The sequence below is a fragment of the Passer montanus genome, unplaced genomic scaffold (assembly GCF_014805655.1).
Source record: "Passer montanus isolate IOZ18808 unplaced genomic scaffold, ASM1480565v1 scaffold8, whole genome shotgun sequence".
Taxonomy (NCBI): domain Eukaryota; kingdom Metazoa; phylum Chordata; class Aves; order Passeriformes; family Passeridae; genus Passer; species Passer montanus.
Genome location: NW_024373256.1, coordinates 128,691 through 138,605, shown reverse-complemented (window position 1 = coordinate 138,605; position 9,915 = coordinate 128,691). Strand labels below are relative to the sequence as shown.

The 9,915-nt window shown below is 45.9% G+C and overlaps 1 protein-coding gene across 5 annotated transcripts in view; it reads left to right on the top strand.

The window, feature by feature from the left end:
• Positions 1-915: 915 nt before the first annotated feature.
• IL21R (interleukin 21 receptor) overlaps positions 916-9,915 on the top strand; it is a 19,140-nt gene continuing 10,140 nt past the window's right edge. The window contains exons 1-3 of one of the 5 annotated variants that reach the window (XM_039732367.1): positions 916-1,878; positions 2,053-2,143; positions 8,886-8,960. In XM_039732367.1, coding sequence (XP_039588301.1) covers positions 8,906-8,960 — 55 coding nt within the window. In that variant the 5' untranslated portion in view covers positions 916-1,878; positions 2,053-2,143; positions 8,886-8,905. Of the gene's footprint in view, positions 1,879-1,983; positions 2,144-2,177; positions 8,961-9,915 lie in introns of those variants that run through there. The other 4 variants (XM_039732368.1, XM_039732366.1, XM_039732369.1 and 1 more) reach the window with 4 other exon arrangements.

The window sequence follows — 9,915 nt, the reverse complement described above, 5'->3', positions numbered from 1 at the left end:
CCTTGCAGCAAGCTTGTTGAGAGGAACTTTACATCTTTGCAGTACTCTGGCCAAAGGCACTTTGCTCTATTTGTCCTTTTTGCTGTCCTGCTTCCAATCTGCCCCTCCTGTGGTTTTCTATAACACTGGAATGTCCATGCTGTCCCTTCAGTAAGACTGAAAGATGAAAGAGAAGAAAAACTGGCAACAGCCCTAGCTGAACAGAATGGGGAACTGGCTGCTGTGGCATGTTTAGCTGCATGAGGGGAGGAGCAGCCGTTTTGGTCTTTTTTTGCTCTTAGCCAGAATGCTGTCTATAAAACTGACCATCTTTGCATGAGACCTAAGATTCTACATTCTGAATGCAGTGAGGCAATTGTCATGGCAAGGGCTGTTACAGTACAGCCTGTGAGTCACAATCTGTCTTTGGTACAGGGATTACTGAGCTAGACCTGCCCCAGTCCAAGGAGCATGGCAGGCGTCCTAAGGAGCTCCTGTCCTAGTTTAGTGGTGGATCAGCCATTTCCTTCATCCTGTCTCTACCCAATGGTAAAGAGCAGGGCATTCATAACAGTGTGTATTTGTGCTCTGATTGAGGGCTACAAAGTTGGTGACTAATATGTAGCACTGGGATTTTCCAGCTACTGTTTCCCCAGCTCTTAGAAATGGGGAAATTCACTATAAGCTGAAGGGTTTGAGGTTGACTGCTTCTCCCCAGCTCAGCTACTGCTGGTTTCACTTGCAATGAGCCACCCACACAACAAGAATTATAATGAGGTGAGAAAGCACTGGACGGTGTTATGGGGGTAGAATTTCCATGCCTGGGTCAGCCTTATAACCAATCCCCAGTTCTTGTTTTGATGCCCTAGGGAGTTTCTGTGAGAACCAGATGTGCATTGGCCATGGCTGGCCATGGAGCCAGTGCCTGTGGTAAACAGCCAGCTGAGGTCTGGAGGAGCTGGCTTGTACTGTGCTGCAAATGCTGACCAGTGCACATGTCTGGCAGGCCCTGGGCTTGAAGTTTATGCAGGGCAGTTCACTGTTGGGTGGTCTTCCCTCTCCACTACCTGGCTGAGATGCTTCAGAAACACATAGAATGCTCCTCCACAACATTACGGGGGGGAATGAAGCCATGAAATGCCTTGTTTCTTCTACTACAGCAGGAATTAGGATATACAGTTTGGCCTGTGCTATTTCACAGCCTCATTCTGAGCTGTGCTGTGCCCCTGCAACAGACACTCTTGTTCAGAAGTATTAGGAAGTCTTCCCACTTCTGGTCAAGCTGTCTTTGCTGTTCTTACAACTTAAAAACCTCTGGCTCTGCTCCTATATTGGGTTTGTGTAGCAAGATTTTATAGTGGAGGGGGGGCTACATGGGTGGCTTTTCTGAGAAGCCACTCCCTTCCTGCCTTTTCTCCTAAAGACACATCACATTGCTGCCAGTGACATGGGAAGTCACCAAATGTGTTAGGACTGCATGTTCTGTGGTTTACAGATGCAGCTGGCCACCCTCCCTGCAGCTTGCTGTGTGAAGCCTTTGCTTTGCACATGCTGCCAAAGCCAGAGGCTGAAGACAGCTGGTGTTTTTCACCCTGTGACAGGTGCCCGAAGCTGCTTAAGTCACACTCCATTGCTGCACCAGTCCCAAGTGTGGAAGAGCTGCAGCCAGGCAGGATAGGTGGGACATGCTGATTTTTGACAGCTGTGGTAAAACAGAGCTCCATGAGATGCAGATGAGAATCTTGCCATAAACAGCTGTGTGCCAGGGGTAGAGTTCTGGTCTTGGTGCATCCCCAGTGGCAGATCTGGGAACAAGGTGATCGATGTTGCCTTTAGGGGGTCAGTTTCTGCCAACCTGTATGGAAGGCGCAGGGAGTTCTGCCAGCACTGCTAGCTCAGGTGAGCACTGTGGGAATGCATGAGTCTTGCTGACCTTGTGCAGAGGTGCTCTGGGCATGCTTTGCATGGTGCAGCTGCGGATGTTGGGTTCGAGCCTGAGCAGAGCTGTAGGTTTCTGTTCCAGATGGTCAGGGTGAGTTCACAAGCACAGTCATTCCTGTTTCTCTTTACCAGCATGTGTTGGGTGATTTCCTAAGAGAAGATTCAAGCCTCTGTGCAATCTCCTCCATGTGAGCAAGACGTACATAGCCACAGCTCTGTGAAGGTAAGCTCTTTTCCCCTGCTAGAGCCAAAGTGATGTCCTCTTACTACAGCATTCATGCAGTATGGGCTCAGACTTGATGGATATTGGGGAAAACAAGAGGCTGACCCCAGTGTTGATGGCTACAGATAACTGGCAAAGGCAGACGGGAGGAAGGAGGGCAGGATGCTGGGCTCTGCAGGTGACATTCAGTATTCCTCAGACTGAAAGAAATGCACTCCTCCCTCCCCTGCAGCATCCTGTGTCAGCTCACAGCCACCACCTGTGGAGCTTCGGTGTTTTTCAACCTGCTGCTTTGCTGACTAACACCTCTGCTTTCTGCCTGGCTCATTCATATTTTAGCTTGTTTCCTGAGCTTTGAGGTGGTTTCTTCTATTGCTTTCCCTTCCAGCAGAGCACTGTTACTCATGTCTCAGCTGTTCTCCTGCCATTTTTCACTTATTTGTATTGTAATGTATGATTATCTTCCTACTAAATGTCACCAGCCAGTAATGGTGCCTTTGATTCTAAGGTTATGCCATGTCTGTATCTTTGACGCTGCTGGGGATATTGGTTTAATTCTGTTATGACAGGAAGAAAGTACAGAGGTAGTACTGTTTCTGTGGAGTTTTTTCTCTTTTTCGTCAAATCATGAACCTGATAACTCTGAGCATGACTGGTTTTATATTCTAGAGAAAGGAACTGTCAGCTCTGAATGTTGCTTTTTCAATGATTTATCTTGCTGATAAATACGTAATGATGTTGTCCTTCTTCCAGTGATGGCAAAATGGTTTTGGGTCATGAATAACACAATCTACCCAGCCTTCCCTTGTGTGCCCTTCACACTTGCTTCTTGGTGAATATTACCACTGCAGGCTAGGCTGAAATTACACTTTTTATGAGTTAAATTTGAGGAAAACAGGCCTTTTGGTGCAATATGTTTAAATTTATAAAGCCTTTGGCCTTACAGTTCTACCAGTGTTCCTGTTTTTAAAATTAGCTCTGTAATATCAAATGCATATTATTGCATGGTTTAAAAGTACTGTGGCTTGTGACTGCCAGACTATCACTCTTTGGAGTGATCACACATGCTGCTCTTTCCCTCCCTCCTGCACAAATAACAATATTGGCACACATTGGAGAGTCCTGTGTAATCAGGGGGCAAAAGCTACACCACTGTCCTGGTGTGCTATCCTCATAACAGAAAGATATTACTAAGAGCCTGGGAAATTTCTGACTTAGCCACTCAGCCTCATTAACCCTGTACTGTCCCACACTGCACCCAAGAGAGGTGGCAATCTCCACAACCCACAGGTACCAGCAGCTGAGACAAGTCTTTTCTAGAAGCTTGGCCCTGACATTGTGCCTGTAAGTGATCCACAAAGCCTGCAGAAGGGAGAGCTGGTCTTTCACAGAGGCTGCTCCAAACACAGTGAGGAGCAGCTTCTGGATTAAGTCATGTGACCTTCTCCATGCATGTTCTAACAGTGTACAACCAGCTCAGTTACCAGCAACTACCTGGCAAGCATGGTCAAGAGCCACCTGCCCTGACCTGAACATTCCAAAACATCTGTTTTTCAAAGAGTGAGTCAGAGGTATGGAGGGCTTAACATGGAGCTCCCTCATCCTGCACTCTGCTGCTTTGTGCCAACTTCACTGCTGCAGTCTTCTTGGGTTATTACAGCTCCTTGTTCTTGCTCCTAGCTCCTCCTACCTCCACACTGTGTTGTGTGTGCCAAATCCCTCCATAGTGCTGCTCATTTCCCTCTTGTCCAAGAATACAGTGAGTGTGCATGGGTTCCTTGAAGCCCCTTTAAAGGCATGATAAGTGAGTTGATGGACCCTCCCTCAGTGTCAACCTTGCAATCTAGAGACCTGGCCCAGACACAGGTCACAGGCCCTCACCTTGTAGGAGCCAGGTGACCTCCCTGCCTGTGATCTAAGGACTGGTGCTCTTGCCCTGATCCTGGGACCATTTTGGGAATGGATGGAAGCAGAACACAGTGGTATTTGACTGTCTCCAATGTGGCACATGCTGTACTATGTAGTTTGGATTAGCCCTTTAATACCTTGACACTGATGCCTCCTCACTGCACAAGTCTAAGCCCCACTATGACCTTTTAAATATGAGGCTTGTGAGTTTTTATCAGTTCTCCCACCCTTTTCTCACGTAAGAAAGCAGAGCAGTACAGTAATAAATGTTGTGTGGGTGTTTGGACATGAATTCATCACCTCCTCTCACCACATCCTTCTGTTGGCACAGTAATACTGATACAGTGGTGACGTCAATCTCCACTTATCGCCGTGTATTCCAATACACCACGGCCCTTGGTTGTGCACAAGTAGGCTTTGCTCTTACTCTGTGCTAAGGAGACCCACCTGCTCCTCAGCTCCCCAGGTGGGGTTTGCAATTGCAGTAATGATTTAGCCAGGCTGGTCATGGAAGTGTTGGAGGGCTGAGATGTACAGAACAGGGCAGGTAATATCCATGTTTCCATCACTTTTCCCTGCTGCCAGTTTGTCCTGCTTGATGTTGCAACTTCACTGTATATCTTTCTTATAGCTGATGTGGCCCTTGTGCCCCAGCTGTCATTGCTCTTACTCTCTGGACAATCAGAGCACCCCTTTGTCTCCCTGTTGCTTCAGCTTTCTGATCAGATGGCAGTGTACATTGATAATGATTTTTTTCTCAAGAAGAAAGCTTATTTGGGCATATAATTGGTGGACTGTATCTTCCACTCTTTTTTTGCTTGGGTGCAAAAAATTCATTTCCTCATGCTTGGAAATATTTTTCCCTTTTTTTTACTTAAACTGAGCTCTTAATTAGTTTTTATCTGGGATTTGATGGGGGGTTTTTTTGTTTTGGTTTGGTTTTTTTGTTTGTTTGTTTTTTGGGGATTTTTTTCTGGTGGATTTTTTTTGTTTCTTCTTTTGTTTTTGGTTGGGGTTTTTGTGTGTGTGTGTGTTTTGTTGTTGTTTTGGGGTTTTGGGGTGTTTTTTTTGTTTTGTTTTTTAAGTACATACATTTCCTGAAAACAGTTCAAACTGTGAGCTTAGACTGCATCAATGTTTGGCAGCTTATAGCATCATATTTCCAGATCCTTAACAAAAATAATCTTCATAAAGGTCTGTCTGTATTGGTCCTATTTCCTATTCTCTGGTATATTAAAAACTTGTAGCAACATGTACATGTGTATATTATGAATGGCTACTCAGCTTTATTGCTGTGATCTCATAGGGATATTACAGAGTTTGCAGATGTGGTACTTGGCAGCTGTACAATGCTTGACATTTTATAACAAGGGTCTGCGTTGCAAGGATGTGTGAAGCTGATTCTGAGTCCCCATTTCACAGACCAAGAAAATGAAATGAGGCAGTAGAAAGGACTTTTCTAATGCCAGACTGGGAATAAGTTCCTGCCTCTGCTCATTGCCCACTGTCATTCTTTCCTCCGGGTTAACAATCACATGCTGACAGATAGAAGAGATGGGAAGGGTGTAACAAATGGAGGGATGCAGGAAAGGTGGGGGGTCCAAATAATAGACTGGGATTGAAGCTTGCAGGGGGCCTGACTGGAGCATGCTTCAGAATTAGGGCTGCTCTACGTCTCCATTGAAGTCATGAGGTCTTTGGCATCAAACACCACGAAGATGCTGCTGCAGAGCTGCAGCTTTCCCAGCTCTTCTGCACATGTCTTGTCTGTCCATGTCTTGTCATAACAATCTGGAGCACAGCCAGGAGGTCAGACAGTTTCAGCCGTACTGAAACTGTCTGTGGTGCTCTTAGAGGTCATAGTCCTTTCCTACTACACTGAGGTAGGGAAATAGAAGGAGATAAATGTTGGACTAATCTGTGGGCACTGGCAAGGGTAAGAGATGGGACAGTGGCATCCCAGCTGAGGAAGTATTGTCTCTTTGTTTCAGCTATTTTAGCAGATCCTACTGTTTTTCTTTTTTGCTACTGTGCTGCTCTTCATGAATCTTCCCTCTAGATTACAAGGCTATGTGCTAGCCTCTCCCCATTGTGTAATGGCAGTCCCTGGTAACTCTGTAAGACACCTACTCAATGAGCTATTTGGGCTCCTTGTTTTGACTTTTTCCAGTTCAGTCCTGCCTGTCCCTTCTGGTTGATGGTGCCATTCTCTGAGCAGAGACAGAAAAGTAGTGTAGGCCCTTGAAAGAAGCCACAGTCCAATAAGTAAAAGCAGCAAAGACTTTCCTTGCATTGGTCTGTTCATTTAGTCAGGAATAGGCATAAAATCAGGGAGTTACTGCAATATTGTGAATACAAAGCGTCAGAGGCCCTGCCAGTTGGATTCTGAAATAAGTGGTGGGTCTGCAGATCTCTCTGAGGGCCCAGCTTTTCCCTTTCCCTTTTCTTTCCTTTTTCTTTCACAAATTGCCTTCCTTTGTTTTCCATGGTTGCCAAGAGTGTGGAGCATGACAGTCACAATACTAAGTGATGCTGAGATGGGCTCATGGTGCAGCCAGTCTCAGCATGAAGTCAGCTGAGCAGGTTTCAGATAGGATGACAGCAAGCCTTCCTCAAAGGAATGAGGATTTGCAGAAGAGCCATTGAAGATGGGTTTTATCACAAGGTGGAGTTAGACAGTGGACTGTATCTCAGTGACTAGGGACTGCACCACCAGAAGTAGTGGTAATGACAGGAGTTATTATGCAAAGAAAACTTGGAGAGCTTGGACCAGAGTGGTCAAGAAAAGGTGTTTACACAAGGCAATGTGTGATGCAGAAAGAAGGGCTGGAGTACGAAGGTAGAGAGTTTGCCCTGCCACTGGCAACAGGTGAGGGAGGATGGCAGGGTGCCTGGGGCTCCTTGCTGAGCTGGAACAGTGCTTCATGGGCCGGGTTTGTTTGGCAGGAAAGAAGGGGCAGAAGCTGCATCCTTGCTTCCAGGAGGGAGCACACAGCAGGGTGTGACATAGTGTGTCTGTGGCACCTCCAGAGCGAGTCTTGTTAGTCTCACCTGGGCATTGACACCCTGAGAGCATGTCTGTGTGCTCACATGAGGCTGCAGGGGCTTTCTGGTGGCTGCTAAATTTGTTTTGCTTTCATTATTTGAGTAAACCTGGGAAATTTTTAAACTCCACAAATGTTCCTCAAGTCTTAAAGGCTTCATGAGTTTCTCTCTTCTGGGTGATTGCCTGGGTATTTGTTGCTTGTGTTGGATGCTGCATAGGCACGCCAGGACCTGAATACCTTGAACCCCCCATATGAATACAGGCTGAGGGACAAACAGATTGACACCAGCTCTGCTGACAAGGATCTTGGGGCAGTGGTGGAATAAAAGCTGGCCATAAGCAGGCCATATATGCTGGTAGCCCAGAAACTCCTGTCTTGGGGTTCTTCCCCAGCAGTATGGGCAACTGATAGAGGGAGGAGATTTTTCCCCTCTGTTCTGCTTTCTTGAGACCCTACCTGGTGTTCTGCCTTCAGGTCTGGGACCCCCAATGTGACAAGCATGTAGAACTGCTGTGTTCAGTCCAGGGGAGGCCACAGAAATGCTTCAAGGGCTGAAGCATGTCTGCTATGTATGACAGGCTGAGAGAGTTGGGCTCGTTCAGCCTGGAGAAGAGCAGGCTCTGAGGAGACCTTACTGCAACATGTAAGAAAGATAAGGACAGGCTTTTTAGCAGAGTCTGTTGCAACAGGACAAAGGGTGATGTGTTTTTTTAAATCAAAAGGGTAGATCAGACTATGTGGCATGGCATATGGGCCCTTCCTGCTGTCTGTGCATCCTTGCAACTTGCTTTCAATGAAACTATGTCACCAAAATAATACACATTGCTTATCCAAAGTTTTGTCCCATTTGAGAGCAGCTTGAGAAAACAGTGCTGAAGTGTGTACCAGGTATCAACAGCCAATACTCTGCAGAGAGCACATTTTGAGTCTTTCTATGCACATCCATGTATTTCTATAAATATTTAATTGTTGTGAAATCACAGCCTTAAATACATTATATGACCTGAGGGCTTTGTCTTGGAGCAGGGGCTGTGGGTTGAACAGTCATTTGTATGTGATGCTATTTCCTCTGTTTTAAACATCCTGCTGTCATCTTCTCTGAAGACTTTCTTGCAAGTTCTCTTCCCTATACCATCTGGGCAGCCTTTCCCTGCAGTCAGTACTGTACATTGTTCTCTTGGATGCTATATGAGAGGCTGGGTGGTTTTTTTCTTCTTTTCTTTTTCCTCTGGTCTGTCTTTCTGGAGTCCCTTAACTAGATATTTCATGCTTATTTAACTATAGGTAGGCCAAATCAATGAGTTCTCACCAGCTTTCCTCACACAGACCCACAATGACATTCAGACTCCATTTGGCTAATTCATTGCATAGCTGTTTAATCTGCAGCAGTGTCACTTCTAGTGGCAAGCCATTCCTAGTTGCAAGATACCAATGAAGAAAAAATGGGTTAGCAATTAACCCAAGAGTCTTTCTTGTTGCCTGGATAGCCAGAGCTGCGGTTACTTTGCTGCTTTCTCTGTGCATGTGCTAGCAAGGAGCAAAGATTTCACTGACCTCGCTTATGGCAAGTTGGCAGGCTGTTGGTCCTACCCCCCTAGCACATGGAAAGGAGCAGGAGAGCTGAAATTAATTGTCTAAATAAGGCACTCTACTTTTAGATGTTTAAATGAAAGCAAGATTAATTCCACCTCAACCTTAATCAAGTTAATGTCCAAGCAGAGCTCTAAATTGGTCGTGGGAGTCTTGTGTGTGTTTTTTTTGTTTTGTTTTGTTTTTTTCTTCCCCAGGATATCCAGTGAGAACTACCATGAAGAACAAACTGTGGCTCCAGAATATTTTCTTCTGCCTTTTATTTCAGTACAGTAAGTCCTCAGATATTTCTTTCAGGTTGTGCAACCACAGGATTTATCTTAGTGACCATATGTACCAGCTCTGATGAGATGTGCATGGCACAAGGTTGCCATGGGACAGCAAGCACGAGATGAGGTCCCAGGGGAGAGAGTTCCATGCAGTAATGAGTGGAGGACAGCACAGGAAGGTGCACAGCTGGGCCGAGTTCAGCCAGGCTGTATACAGCTCTGGGGAGCAGCACCAGTGGAGAGCCTGCAGAGGCAGTACCTGCCTTGCACTGAAATGTCTCCTAGTGACATTAAAGTAGGATTCCCCCCACCAAAAATACCCTTTGCTGTAGAAAAGGTTCTGATGGCCAAGACCAGGATATCCCCAGGGTTGCTGTTGGCTGGTCAGCCAGGGTCAGTGTAGTGAACCTCTCCTAGTCTGAGTCTCTTTGTTTAGGACTGGACTGTGCATACAGTCACACACTCCACACGCCCCCTCCCCCTTTTTTCTGGCTCCTACCCACACTGCAATCTCCAGCTGACTCATAGCTGACTTTCTGAACAGATCAGCCAGACAGAAAAAGGCAGTGACAACCATGTCTGCAGGGAACCATGCAAGTTTAGTATTTTACCTGCTGCTTGTAGGCAGAGCATTGGACCTGCCCCAGACCTAAATAAAGAGAAAAGATGCATTCAGAATTATATCTTTCTGTCATAGGGGACCACTGTGATGTCTGGTCCGAATTTTGTGTGATGCAAGCCAGGGAATTACCGTGTACTAATTTCAGTTTGGATCAATCTAGATCTTACTGTTAAAAGTATTCAAGTTTTTGTTTCTAAAGCTGCCAAGGAGAGACATTTCATCCTAGATCTAACTAATTGGTTTTAGGACACTTAATTATTCCTTTGCCAGTAAAAAGCTGTCCTCTTAATTTTGTTAACAGATTCTTGCCCAAAGATACCCTTGCAACTTACCAGC